Here is a 15,354-nt window from a genome sequence, read left to right on the forward strand (position 1 = left end):
TGACAATGGTCCACAATTTGTCTGTACAATTTCAGGAATATCTAAAGGACAGAGTTTTTAGTAACTGACAATGGTTCACAATTTCTCTCTGTACAATTTCAGGAATATCTAAAGGAACAGGGCATCCATCATATATTTTCGTCCAATTATTCAAATAGAACGCCTTAACAGGGTTCTAAAGGAACATTTGCAGGTAGCCAGACTTGAAGCTAAAGATGCCTCGAGGAGCATCACACAATTTTTGAGTTTGTATAGGGTCACACCACATGCGGTGACTGGCCTGTCTCCAGCTTTTTTGCTGCACGGTCGACAACCTCGTTCCAAAGTAGACATTAGCAACTTTAGGATTCGTCCTAAAGTATCGGAGTCGCCAAATGGGTTGCCTCATGTCCGGAATCAGGTTGCAGCGAAACAGAATAAGAGCAAAGGATATTTTGACAAAAGGAAAGGTGCGCAGCAAACCCGCATAATGGTCGGCGATTTGGTTAAGGTAAGACTCCATAGGAAAGGCTTTTTCAAGTATAGTAGGCCTCTTACAGTGAAGGCTCAGTTTGCGCCGTCCACTTTTCTCCTCAGTGACGGAAAAGTGTGGAATGCATCCAAGTTAACAGTAATTCCTAGGGATTCTTTCCAGAATGCCGCCCTTTCTACTACACCCAAAAAACTTGTTTACTCTTATTCCAGTTTAGATCTTTGTGGCAGTCAGTCCCCTGGTGCACCTACGTTGCAGGGCTCCACCCCGTTTCTCCATCCATAGGAGTGCTAGTGGAGTAGCCCTCTGCGCTATTCTTGCGCAGCGTAATTCTGGTTTCGATGAGTATGTTGTATCCTATGCTAGTCGCACCCTCACTATAGTGGAAAAGAACTACTCAGTCATGGAAAAAGAATGGCTTGCCATAGTTTGGGCAATCACGAAATTCTGACCTTATGTATATGGCCGCCCATTCGACGTTGTGACTGATCACCACGCATTGTGCTGATTGTCGTTATTAAAAGATCCATGCGGTCACCTAGCTCGCAGGATGCTACATCTTAAGATTACGACATCCGTGTAGTCTATTGGTCAGGCTGCAAGCATTTGGACACCAACGCTTTTTCTCGTTCACCACTTCCCCACAATTATGTTGCAGCAAATGTTTCCAGCTGCAAAGCTTTTCACTTCAGCATGCAGACATGTCCTCTGAGCAACATGAGGATCCACGGATAGCGTCTCTCCTAGAGTACCTGTCTCAGATGTCTCCACGTACTAACAATCACTCACTTCGACGACTTGCCGGCCATTTCACTATCCGTGATGGCCTTCTGCACCGAGCAAACTACTTATCTGATGAGCGCAAATGGTTGCTAGTAATTCTTCACCGCCTATGTTCTGACGTCTGTGCTTCCTTCCACGCGGATCCGCAATGCGCCCACGCTAGTGTGGTGAAGACGTATGCTCACCTAAGAATTCAATACTACTGGCTCGAAATGTACCGCTTACATTCTCTCCATGTATGTTTCCGATGACCACACGAATTGGAACCACATACTGCCATTCGTCACCTACGCTTACAACAGTGCCATTCAATCTTCAACTGGATTCTCCCCGTTCTTCCTTCTTTATGGTCGGGAGCCTTCCCTGTTCTTTGACACTATCCTTCTGTACAACCCAGACCCTTCAGAAACTACGACTTTGGAGAAAGCCGCCACTAATGACAAAGAATGTCGGCAGCTGGCACGTTCGCTTACTACGCACGATCAGGCTCGCCACAAGCACACTCCTGAATGACGCTCATCCCCATCGTCATACGCCCCTGGAACAATCGTGTGACTTTGTGTGCTATTGTCTGGAACTGACCTTTCCTCTAAGTTCATAGCCAAGTACAACGGACCATACTAGGCCTGCGCCAGACATCGCCAGTAAACTAAATTGTTGAGCCTATTCAGCCAACTACAGTTAAACCTGCTTATAACGAACCTCCATATAAAAGATTCCTGGATATAACGAAGTTTTCATATTCCCTGCGGTCGCTTCATAGGAGCACATGTATTTGCGACCTCTATGTAACAAAGTAACTGTGCGAGACAACCTTGATATAATGAATTTTCCCCATGGACAATCTTAGAATTTTGATGCGCATTGTGGCATTTGGGTACGAGCATACATCTTCCGCTGCTGCCCCGCTGCCGTCAAAGCGCGAAGCGGTGGTGGCAGGCACGCGTAAGACGGGCAGGAGGGCCTGCACCTTACGAGCCGTCGGTGCCCCCTTTTCGCCACCGCGGTCGCATGCGCGAGTGTGCCCCCCCCCCCCCCTTTTCAAACCAAAATAAAAAAAACTACTTTTCGCGCATTGCCAGTGCCACGCTTTCATTTAGCGTCACATATGTGGGGCTGCGCTGCATATGAAGGGCGCTTTTTTTTTTTAATAGCGATAGGCAGTTTCGGCTGGGTTTCTGCCGCCTACAACACACACACACACACACACACACACACACACACACACACACACACACACACACACACATGGTGGTTTAAACAACCAAAATACAAGGCAGTGCATCGCTACTGTCATCAGTAACGAGCAATCTACAGATGCTTGTGCACGAGCAGTTATCCTTCGATGGGGAGAATCGCGAGCCTTCCACTTTGACTGGAACGATTGCGTTTGCTCTTTTCACACAGTCCCTTCGCATTGAAACCGCACTGATACTCGGCAAGATAGCAAGCGCATCAGCGATTGTGACCGCCCTTAAAATCCAAGTTCATTACTCGAGCGATTTTCCCCCCTCCCAACGTTGTTTCATGCTCGTTCAAGACAGGTAGTTTACTTTCTGTTTAAGCATTCGATCGCAGTTCTAACACACGGGCGATGTTATGCACTTTCCAGGCGAAAGTGATGGGCTAACTCATGTGATCTCTGCTTTAGCAGCGTTCGCACGCTTTTACCCGCTTGTCAAAGTTACAATGTGCGGAGGCATGTTGTCGATTTGGACTTGTTGCCAATTAGGACTTGTTGCCGAACATGGCGGCCACAGCAAGAACCTGCCGAGAGTGTCCATATAATTGCTATAACAATCGTAATGCAGTTTTTTACTGTAAATGAGTGTTTGGGGTTATTAGCTCTGCCTTCAGTCCCCTTTTTGTTTATATTTTCCCAATTATTTTACAAATTTTTGTACCGAACTTACATATAACGAATTTTTCTGGGAATTTATCAATTTTGTTATATGCAGGTTTACCTGTATAGATTAACAGCACCACAGGCGTGAAGCTGTGCACGAAACTGTGCTGTCCTGCTTGTGCCAGGATGGCTCGTTTTCTGGCAAAACTGTACCTGGATGGCTCCTTTTTCACTGGGGAGTCATTGTAGTGACAAATATTGGCATAGCTAGAGCAACGACGAAGAGGACATTTGTTGTGGCTGGGGCTCGTGCTGCTACTGATGCTAAAACGACTGGCTGCTGTCTCGCTGCTGTTCGGCACATTAAACGGTTGCCTTACCTGGGCCTCTAAATGTATTCTTATACTTCATTGTTCATTAGATAACTATGAAACAACATCCTGCTAGCGCTTCATCAACCTAGCCAAAATAAAGGCTTTCATAATGTGACGTACCTCAGAATATGCTTTGAACGTTTTTTTTTTCTGCAGTTTTCACCATTAAAGTAATGAAAAAAAAATATCTCAGGAAAATTTGAAAAACAAGATTCTCAGTTTGCGTTCACACTTTTCTATTAGATTTTGCTTCACACCCGAAATTTCCGTATTCACACATCTCTGTTTATTACAAAATGTGGTAGGTAATACACGTCGCTATATTTACCGCAAGTCGACTGCCTTGTGCAACACATTTATACAATCAATGCCTCCTACAAAAACTATGCTGGAACATCAGCCGCAAACGTGCTGCCCTACCCTTAAACTTTACCCTCTTCCTTGGGTACGTAAGCGAGCATCTCCGACGGTCACCCCCTGCGAACTCATCAATGCTCTTACAGTCGCCTTTGAGCAGCCGTGATGTCACGTGACAGAGCAGTACGGCAATGTCACGTGACAGAGCAGTACGGTAATGTCACGTGACAGAGCAGTACGGTAATGTCACGTGACTGAGCAGTACGGTAATGTCACGTGACTGAGCAGTACGGTAATGTCACGTGACTGAGCAGTACGGTAATGTCACGTGACTGAGCAGTACGGTAATGTCACGTGACTGAGCAGTACGGTAATGTCACGTGACTGAGCAGTACGGTAATGTCACGTGACTGAGCAGTACGGTAATGTCACGTGACTGAGCAGTACGGTAATGTCACGTGACTGAGCAGTACGGAGGTGAGCGGTCTCGCGCGACGGCAGGTCGCAACAAGCGGCAGAAAGCATGGCCTCCGAGGTTAGGTGCTGACAGGAGGCTCCCAATTGTAAAGAGAGACACGTTCCAGGCATAGTTCTTTTAGGAGGCGTTGATACAATATTCCATTCCCTTTCTTTTCCACTAAAGCACACCTGCGAGCTGCAATATGGAAGGGATGAAACTACCCTTTGGGGTTGGTTAGAAAACAAATCTTGCAGAAAGACGGTGTGCAGAGCTTAGACAGATGCTGCTCATAGCAAATGTTGGTAATAATTTTCCTTTTCCAACATGGTACAGTGCTATACAGGACAAAGAAGCAAGGACAGGCAAGATCTTTTTTTCTGTTGTCGTTTCTTCACCCTATAACTACCAAGGTGCTGTTTGAATGCTCGTCTCACAACTGAATTGATTGCCTGACTACCAGACCACGGCAGTAAGGTAGCAGTGAAAGGATAATTGTGGATATGCATGTCAATCAATGGTTCACAGTTTTGCCAGCATAAAAGTCACTCGTTCTGCAGTCACAGGTGAAAAAGGTAGTGTTTGAGACCCTGTTTTCGAAGTCAATGGAGTTTCCAAGAGAAGGGTGTTTGTTTGAAGCAGCTAAACAATGCCCAATTGGCTTCACCTCATTTCAGCTTTAAAACTGAGTGAAAGAATTCTTTTAGCACTTTTAGTAGAAAAAGAAGACCTTGGAATCTTGCAGTGAATACTACAGATATTAACATGGCCCTTAATAGATGCCAATGACCAACACTCAAATACTCAACTTATTATGCCAATGAGGTGCTCTTTCTTATCCATCATTTTTTTTCTAAACATTTCATAACAATTGCCGACACACCATAATCTTTTTAATCAAGTACCCTTGCAAAAGCATGGGTACACTTGTGAGATCACTTACAAAAGTATTCCCCAAATTTGAAAAATAAAGAAAAAGGACAAGCTTGCAATGCTAAGATAATGAGAAATGAAAGAAGCAGCAAATAAGTTTTGCCAACAAACCTCTGCAGACGTAGAAAAAAAGATTTCTTTGGGAGGCTCATCAAAACACTGCCCAGCATGGTCAGCTTGACTCAGTCGTCGAGAGCGCAGAAATACTGAAAGCAACACAAAAAATCATGGAATGCCTTACAATAAACTTGAGGAGGCTCACTTCATGCAAGAAGCATGTAATAGGATTTTTGACAGTAACAGTTCACCAGGTGTAAACCAGATCCTCCCTATATGATCAGAATGAACACAGCCTACACACAAAAGCATTAGCAACAAAAGAACATGATTAGACAGAATGGGTTGCTTTTCATTATAAAAGTCTGACAATTAAGTATCTGGGGTTTCACGTTCAAAAGTCACCATATAATTAGGAGCGATGCTGCAGTGGAGAGCAGGGCATAGCCATGAGGTACACACTGGGCCCGTGCCACATCCCCCTCCCCCGAAATGTTTTTTCGCCATGGCATAGAGCGCGAAGATTAACTATTTCAAAGGGGTAACTCTCCTAAAATCAAGGATGTGCCTTCCCGGAAAAATTTCTGGCTATTGTACCCATGGTGGAGAGATTTTGAAATTTCGACCACACGGTGTTCTTTGACATGCTGATGCAGGCACCATAGCCTCCACTGAAGCAAGAATGTTGCCAACCCACAACCTTCAGGTTAGCAGCCAAGCAGTTCAACTTCCGGTCCACTGTAACAGATAAGTACTGTGCACAAGTGTAATGTAATGTTTACTGACCTATGCCTCAGGCACCCCCAACTCAGTCAGTATGATTCACAGAGTTCGTACAGGTTTCCGAAGCCAAAATGCAAGGATATTATAGGACTACCCAGGACATGTCACAGGTTCTTCAAGGACTAAAATTAGCACAAAATATTGAAATATATTTACTTCAAAATTTTCAAAATTTACTCAATTTTATTGCACTTATATAGTAGACACATATTGCGATTATAACGAACATATCTAGTTTGCACTATAGCTCCCTATATTTTTCACCAGCTTCACCGCACCCACAATAGGGAAGGAGCCAGCACTGAAGAGTATTACAAGTCTCTCACTTCGTTTGTTCGTGGTTTGATGCGGTAAAACTATTCACCATGCAGTTTTGGTTAGTGAAACCATATTAACTCAGGGCAAATTGCTGTTTTGGAAATGGGCAGTTTGGTCAGGTCGATGTCGATCCTTACGTGCCAGGTTCAAGGATTCTGAATCGGAGATTTCTGGAAAAGAAAGTAAAGGGGGTGTCCACTGATCTCTTTCTCCCCCTTTCTTTCTTCCTCAAAAAGAAAAATGGGGGTGAATATACTTGTATCTTTCAAAACTTCCTGTCTTGATAACACCTAGCGAAATCTATTTCTGTCAAAAGAATGTGCATATGTTTTCCTGGGACCCAAGTGAATGAGCCGGCTGCCGGGAAAGTGCAGGTTGAAGCTTCGCATAAGGTCAACTGAAAACTTAATGCCAAAGTATAGCCAATGTACCCAGATTGAAAGGAACAACATTACTAGATTCTTCGGACAGGAACGCCAAAACGCCTTTAGCGTTTCTTTTTACATCTTTATCAGCTCTACCACTGCGTTAGCCGCGTGCCTTCGGCTAATAATCATTTCAGCACAACTGCGGATTTGCACTCATCGGCTGCGGAAAACGATAGTTCGGTTTTCATTCTGCGTGCGCTGGCTGATCACGTGCCTTCAAAACCATGTCATTTTTTACAATCTATGACCGCATCTGTCATGATTTTCTCCGAAGCATTTGTGGAAAGCAACGCTGCTTCAAATGATGCACTGAACGCACGTGCAGTTTCAAAGTTCTGTCAGTTACGTTGTCACCACAAATGATCATATCAAAAGCAACCGCGGTTCTATCCACACCGGTTGTAACAAACGATAACCGCAGTTGTGTCAGTGCGTGCACTGGCCGCACACGTCCTTCCAAGGCTTCGAGCACGCTGCTCTCGGCCTTTTTCCCACGGTTTCAGACTAAAGTTCATACGACTCGTTGCGGTGAAGAAAAGTGCTTGTAGCATCTGAATTGTGGCCCAATAAATGTTTAGATGAGCACCTCTTAAATTTTTTACAATAAAATGCAGATTGGGCTGCCTTTCTGTCAATGTGGCCACATCCCACAAAAAAATTTCAATTTCCGGGAGATTTTCCTGACAACCGTGTAAAGGTAAGAACTGGTCGAAATTTGAGAGACTTGGCAGGTATGCCAATCTACCACATAAATGAGGCCACAATGTGGATTGGGAGTGCTAAGGTAATTCAAAGATTTTCAAGGACGAGAAAAAAAGACTTCCAAGGGCTTTGAAAATGCATTTTTCAAATTAAAGGGTTTTCAAGAACCTGTACGTACCCTAGCTTCAGAAAAAAACATTTTCCTGACTGCGAAACTGATTCACAATTAGCAGGGTTGTCATTCCACACCTGATAAGAGCAGCACAACAGAAGAACTTTTCCTGAAAACGCAGCACCACACGATAAAACAAAGTTTGTCAATAACAATATCAAAGGAACTGCACTGGAGCGCTTATTTTGAGCCAATTGGTACATAATCGACGAAGTGACAAACAGCATGAAACACGGGGTAGTGAAAGAGACAGACCGAGTACCGACTTACAATCAAGAAAGGTTTCATTCCATACACAGGGGTATACATAGCACAAGCAATGTGAAAGGAGAGACAAGACATGGAACTTTTGTTCATGAAATCTTTGTATGCATCTGAAAAATTGTCAAGAAGCATTCATCTACTTCACAAATACCCAATTCCCTGGTGAGGAGCACTGACGAAGGCACAGTCACGCACCGATATCACCTTTCTTGTCAATGCAAAATGCCTTTTGGAATTCGTGTGCTGTTTTTTTTTTTTATTCACTGGATGATATTAAGTTACACAAGCAGTACTCACCATGTCATGTTCGTTGTTGGCAGACAGCTGCTTCTCGCTCCTCGGGCCAAAATTCATGACGCCCATGGCAGTCCTGCCCATGGAGATGGACGGATGGATGGATATGACTGTACCTTTTAGATCGGGCGGTGGCTAGCGCCACCAAGCCGTAATACTTAATGAACTAAAAACTAGATTTATTTTTTTTCTTTAAAAAGTGAGTTTGAGGATTCGTACTTTGCAGTGAAGGGTTTAATTTTCACTCGTGCCTTGACTTTAGCCACCAATCAGATAACCTCCTTCTAGTTAGTTCTACCCGCTTAAAGTCTATTTTGCCATCATTGATAGAACATTGTCAAGTGTTCGGCAGTTTCTCCTTCCTCTCCACACGCACTGCATACCGTGTCTACCCCTTCGTATCCGGCCCGATATGTCTTTGTTCGCAATACTCCCGTCCTGGCCTCAAACAGTAGAGAACTACCACGAGTATTATCATATATCCTTTCCTTGGCTATTTCCTGCTTAAAAGTTCGATAGATCTCTAGTGCGGACTTCTTAGAAGTAGTGTCCAAAAGTAGTGTCTTAGAAGTAGTGTCCAAAAGTGACACCTGTTTCTCCATGACCGTCCTCAGTGGGCATTTTCGTGAAGATTAGGTCTTCCTCCCTGACCAGAGGTTCTGTAAAAAAACAGGACGCACACATGTTACACCTCACAAAGGAAGCAGTGGCTGCTTTTCATTCATTTCTCAGCTTAACAGCGGGATTTCTCGCCATTTACAAGAAACGCTGGACCAAAATAGCAGGAGCATATATGCTATATGCTACAACTGCTCAATGAAAGGCATGCTACTAAGGAATATCTTGTTTTCTTAGTTGATCGCAAAGAAAGTATTCAAGACTATTTTGAGCGAAGGCAGGATGCTACATTTGCTTGAAGGTAAGTGGTGGCATCTTGACCCAGGCGCCACATCTCATATTCATGACAAGGCAGTAAAAAAAATTTGGACACCGATTCCAGCACCTATTCTGTTGTGAAACTGTATGCTGTCACCTTTCAAGTAAGTGTTGCTAGGTTTCCTAAAAGGGGCTTTGAGCCGCCGACAAACACTTACTTATCAAACGAAGCATGATGTGGAGAGCATACCTTCAGAATACACTAGACATATATTATTGCACAAAATAGTAACAATACAACAAAGCACGGAGAAGCAACGACAGGAAAAAGTGTCTTTCTTGTTTCTTTGCCATTTGTTGTGCCATTAACGCTTCACATTGTGAGGGTGGCCGAGAGAGGGCGTTACGTGACGGCGTCATCATCATCGGGACTTGGCCGAGAGAGGGCACTACGTGACTGCGTCATCATCATCATTGGGACTGGAGTGGTGGGGGTTGCGTGTGTGGGGAAGGGAGAGTTCGGGCTGGTTGGAAGGAGTGGCGGTGGTCTGTACTGGAGGCGACGCCAAGCCCGCTCCATTAGGCCGTCGGCTGCCTTCACCAACTCGGCGAGGTCGTTGTAGGCATGCCCCTCCGCCAAATCTTGCAACTGAGGGTGCATCTGCCTCAGTACGCGCTGCACCTTCTCGGCTTCGGAGATTTCTTCCCCGATGCGGTCGTAAAAAGTAGCGATGGCATATATAAACTCTTTCAAATTTTCTTCCGGGTGCTGCGTGCGCTGTTCGAGCTCCGCCTTCAGGCGACGCTTCGCGTCAATCGACGAGAACTCGGAGCGGAAGGCGGCGGTGAATTGCTCCCACGAGTCGAACCCGCGCACGAACCGCCACCACAACTTCGCGCCACCCTCGAGGGCAGCCGGTACCACGTGTGTCAGTCGCTTATCGGCGGCGACCCCCGTCACGAGGCAGAAGTTCTCCAAACGTTCAAGAAACTCCTCCGGCGACTGCAAGTCTCTAGCACCGGAGTAGCGGGGGAAGTGCGCAGCGGCGAGCCGGGGCGCAGAGTTGTCGGTGGCCCGAGGGACCGCGCCAGTGTTAGCGGCCCCAGTCCATGCTCCCACGTGCGGAGCCGTGGGCAGCGGCGTCGCCATCACTCGATCGCGCACGACCGCCGCGATTCGTTCGCGCTCCATGGCGGAGCCGTCGGTGCCCAGCAACAGCTCTTCAACGAGACCTTGGAGCCTAGGCATGTCGTCCGCTGCTGTTGTCGGGCCTGAAGCCATCCCGGACGAGCCCCCACTTGTCACGCGCTAACCCTAAATCGCCCACCACACACCGCTACGTCTTGCCACTCCTTCCAACCAGCCCGAACTCTCCCTTCCCCACATACGCAACCCCCACCACTCCAGTCCCAATGATGATGATGACGCAGTCACGTAGTGCCCTCTCTCGGCCAAGTCCCGATGATGATGACGCCGTCACGTAACGCCCTCTCTCGGCCACCCTCACAGGTATCGGGCAACCTTCGAGTTTATGAAAATGCCCTTTGGAGTTGCCGGAAGTCCTGCCACGTTTCAGACCCTGATGGACCGACTACTGGAGGGAATTAATCACCAGTTTGCCATGGCGTTTCTTGATGATGTCCTGGTGTATTCGGAGACCCTAGAGGATCATCTTGAGCATGTTCGGGAGGTGTTGAAGCGGATAAGTTCGGCACAGCTGACCATTAACCCAGAGAAGGTGCACGTGTGCTGTCAATACCTTAAGTTCCTTGGCCATGAAATATCCCCCGGGCAGTGTAGGCCCGACAAGGAAAAAGTGCGAGCGGTGCTGGACTATCCTCAACCAACAACACTCAAACAGCTGCAGGCCTTCCTGGGACTAGCAGGCTATTACAGAGGGTTCATACCTCAGTTTTCTATCACTGCACGTCCACTCACAGAACTCCTTAAGAAAAAGCAACGTTGGCGGTGGGAGCTGCAGCAAGAGGAAGCCTTTAGAGCACTTAAGCAGTCCCTGGCCGACGATGTTGTTGTAAACTTGCCGGACCTCAACAGACCATTCGTGGTGGAAACACACGCCAGTGGAGTCGGCATTGCAGCGGTGCTTCTGCAGGCAGCCGAGAGTGATGCTCAACTGCGTCCAATAAGCTTCATTAGCAGGGTACTCACTGAGGCAGAGCAGCGCTATACAGTGCAAGAATGGGAGTGTCTGGCTGTGGTGTGGGCAGTGGACAAGTTCCGACCATACCTTGAATTCACCGAGTTTGAGGTACACTGTGATCACTCCTCACTATCCTGGATGTTCACCACAGACCAGGCCTCACCACGTGTAAAGCGTTGGGTTTTGCGGCTGCAAGGTTTCAACTGCAGAATCAAGCACAGGCGGGGTCTTGCAAATGTGCCAGCCGACGCCTTGAGCAGAGCTCCCCTTCAGCACCAGGAAGTTCCAAGCCCGAGTCTACACGAGACGCTGTTCCCTATGGCTGTTCCAGAGCCCAGCCCACAAATCAGCTTTGAGGCAGCTGCTGTAGCATCTGAAGTGGACGACACTACTGTCTTGAATGATGCAGGGCTCCTCGCCCAGGAACAAGAGCAGGACCCCATACTGTCAAAACTACGAACAGTGATGAAGGGAGGAAAGCTTCCGCCCACTGACAGTGATCAACCCTTGATAAAAGACCTGGCGGAGACGACCGAGATGGAAGAGAGTGGGTTGCTTGTACAGCACCGAGGGAACAGGAAAGTACCTTGGCTACCAAACCATCTCTGCAACTTGGTCCTGCGACTGTCCCATGACCACCCGATTAGCGGCCACTCCGGCTTTTTTAAGACCCTCAAACGCGTTTCTCAGAATTTCGTGTGGCTGGGTATGCGCTCGGACATATCCAAGTATGTGCGATGCTGCCAGGTTTGTCAGCGCACCAAAGCCCACCGGCAGAAGCCAGAAGGGCTGATGAGCAGTCAATGGGCCACTGCCTCTATGGAACAGCTCAGCGTGGACATAATTGGGCCCTTGCCTATGACACCTCGACGCCACAAGTACCTTCTCGTGGTGATTGACAAGTTCACCAAGTTCATTGAACTTTTTCCATTGCGGGCAGCAAACAGCAAAAGTGTGGTGGCCTGCATGATCCAGGTTTTTTGCAGACATGGCACACCTGCCTCCATTTCAAGTGATAGTGGAAAGCCGTTTGTAAGCAGGTTGTGGAAGGGCCTCCTTGAGCATTGGGGCATACAAGACCGACACACTGTTCCGTACCGCCCTGCCGGGCAAATGGTGGAGCGCCACAACGGCATTATCAAGCAGTGCCTTAGGGCTTATTGTTCCAACCACAAAGACTGGGACCAGCACATCCCTGAAATCGCCCTGGCCATGCGCACGGCTGAAAGCGTTGTCACGGGCTACACGCCTGCCTTCCTCTGTTATGGCCGGGAGCTGAGAACCCCATGGACACAGGCTGAGGCCAAAGACGACGCGGAGCCTCCTGCGACAGCATACCGTGCATTTGCTACTGAGGTCTCCAAGTGTCTGCAGGAGGTGCTTGACTTCTCCAGGACACACCAAAACCACATGTGGCGCGCTCAGAAGACTCGCTACGACCAGCACAGGCGGCCACTGACAATACAGGAGGGTGATCTTGTTCTGCTCGAAAGCCACTCCCTCAGCGATGCCACCAAGGGCTTCTCCTCGAAGCTTGCACCCCGACGTTCCGGTCCCTTTCGGGCAGTGAGACGTGTGGGACAGAATGACTTTGTTCTAGTGGACCCCAAAACGGGTTGTCGCCACGGTGTGAGACACGCAGATCAGCTGACACTGTACCATGACGCTGCAGGCGATGTGTAGTGGTGGCTTCACATTTTGAGGGGGGGGGGACCTGTGAGAGTGGCCGAGAGAGGGCGTTACGTGACGGCGTCATCATCATCGGGACTTGGCCGAGAGAGGGCACTACGTGACTGCGTCGTCATCATCATTGGGACTGGAGTGGTGGGGGTTGCGTGTGTGGGGAAGGGAGAGTTCGGGCTGGTTGGAAGGAGTGGCAAGACGTAGCGGTGTGTGGTGGGCGATTTAGGGTTAGCGCGTGACAACATAACACTCTGACGTGGTCATCACAGCAACAAAGACTTCAGTCAGTCCGTTGAAGACGCAACTCGTTATTTCAGCAAACTTTCGCCTAGAAAAGACAAGTCAAACTGCAAGCGATTTTCAAGGCATCTATAGGGTCCTACATAGCTTCTACTCAATGAAAATTAAGAATGTCATAAACCAAGCATACAAAGCTTTAGAAAATTTCATTGAGCTTGTGTCACCAATATACAATAAATGAATAAGTGAATGAAATTCTTTGAATTTATGTCACACTCAAAGATTTCGGTGCGACATTCAAAAATGAAACTTCAACCTTTATTTTCCCTGTTAATATTGGATTTATGACAGAGAAACTTATGGCATCAGAGTTCTCAAAAAGCAGTTTATCAATATAACCGAAGCCATTGTTTCTCTTTAACTACTTTATAAACTCTGCAATTATTTTCACGTCTGCTTGCTAAAATAAATACAGGTTTATCATGAGACTCAAGCAGTAGCAGAAAGAAGTAGGTAAATACCAGTTTGCTTTGCATAACTTCTTTCATTTTTGTGGTGTTTCGGTTTAGTTTTCATGGTTGCCAGATTCGGTTTCATGTAAAGCCTCTCAGGGGGCGCAACCATGTGTACATAAGCGCGGCATTGTACATAATAAAGTAGTTCTTGCTTGGCTACCAGCTGCTGCGTACCTCGTGTCGGCCAGCGCTTCAGCGCCGTGCCCACTGTGTTCTTCGTGCGGCACGTTCGCCGCATGATACATTTTGGCGACAAGGATCATCAATCCACGTGCATCAGGCGTCAAGGTGGGCATTCAGCCTTTTTCATCATGCTGTCGACTCAGCACCCGTGCAAGCTGTCCCACCACTACTGTATTTCCTGCTTACATTCTCACTTTTTGACACTTCGTGCCACTCCAGTCACGAGGCCTACCTATGTGCGCGTCTCTCCTGAACTGCCGTCTCGATGCTCTCTTCGGCAAGCATGTACGCTGCGATACCTCCATCCGAGCTCCTGCAGTGCCTCCTATTTCATGGCGACAATGGGGTACGGTTCTTCAAATTTACATTGATGCCGCTGCTAGGGATGCCATCCCGGAGAAGAAGAAGGCGCTGCTCCTGCACGCCTTGGGCGTCGAGGGACTTAACACTTACCTGCAGGCCGCCGAAGATGAGCTGGGAGCCGTCCGGCCAACTCAGGAGACGTGTTCGAATGTGTACGACGCAGCCCTTGTGCTGCTTAATGAAATCTTTGACCCTCCATCGGACCCGCCGTGTTTGCGCGCCTACTTCAAAGCCCTGCGTCAGGGCTCGGACCAGCCGGCGGTAAAATTTATACAGGAGGTGTGCCGAGTAGCCAAGCTTTGTGATTTCGGCGCGTCGGGCGACATCCTCGCTTTCGACCAGATCGTCTCTGGCATCACGTCGCCGCACCTACAAAGAACTTTCTTCAAGATGGGCAAGGACTACTCCGTACAGAAGGCGCTCGACGTAGCAAGAAAAAAGGAGCGCGTCGACTGCGCGTTGCCAGTTATCTGGAGCGCAAGTCGACGCAGTGTCGTCACGCCCTATTCAAGATGCCAGACCGAATGGGGGCAGTCCTCCCCAAGGTCCGGTGCAAGATGGCGCCGACAGGACTTCTCCTGTGTGCACATCCTCGCCCTGCGCTGCTGCGGACACGTCCTCTCTAGCTTCGCCACCAGCACGCGCGGATGCCTGCCACCGCTGCAGGTAAACGCAGCATTGGGCGAACTTTGCCGCATGCCCTGCCAGGAGCCCAAGGTATTCGCGGTGCAGACGTCGAGGACACTTCGTGCGGGTCTGCCGCACTACTAAGGACCCGACCGGTCATCAAGGCACATCGACGGTGACCAATATAGTTGCTGTCCTGCAAGTGGACGAAACGGTCACCACTGTTGGACTTCTCCATCTAACCGTATAGATCAATGGTTCTGCAGCTCGCTCCTGGAAATAGATGTCATGTCATCTGAGCTCTGAAAATAATCATCAGAGGCGAGACCCTCACTTGTTCTCTCGTCGACTCCTCGGCGGTTCCGGCGAATGCGTCACCGGTGTATCACCCCCTGTTTTCGTCGTACATCGGCAGGGTCCTGAATTACATTCAGCGTGTGAAGTGTCGACCTGGTCTGCAGCCAG

At 48.0% G+C, this 15,354-nt stretch overlaps 1 protein-coding gene across 1 annotated transcript in view; it reads right to left on the reverse strand.

Annotated features, from left to right (window-relative positions):
- The window catches only part of LOC142790713 (uncharacterized), a 110,925-nt gene that overhangs the window by 44,959 nt on the left and 50,612 nt on the right, over positions 1-15,354 (reverse strand). The window contains exons 7-8 of the mRNA XM_075885332.1: positions 8,244-8,899; positions 5,334-5,428 (exon numbers count right to left, since the gene is read on the reverse strand). Of these exons, the coding sequence (XP_075741447.1) occupies positions 8,805-8,899 (95 nt within the window). The 3' untranslated portion in view covers positions 5,334-5,428; positions 8,244-8,804. The remainder of the gene's footprint in view (positions 1-5,333; positions 5,429-8,243; positions 8,900-15,354) is intronic.

Source organism: Rhipicephalus microplus, unplaced genomic scaffold (genome assembly GCF_043290135.1).
Source record: "Rhipicephalus microplus isolate Deutch F79 unplaced genomic scaffold, USDA_Rmic scaffold_121, whole genome shotgun sequence".
Classification (NCBI taxonomy): domain Eukaryota; kingdom Metazoa; phylum Arthropoda; class Arachnida; order Ixodida; family Ixodidae; genus Rhipicephalus; species Rhipicephalus microplus.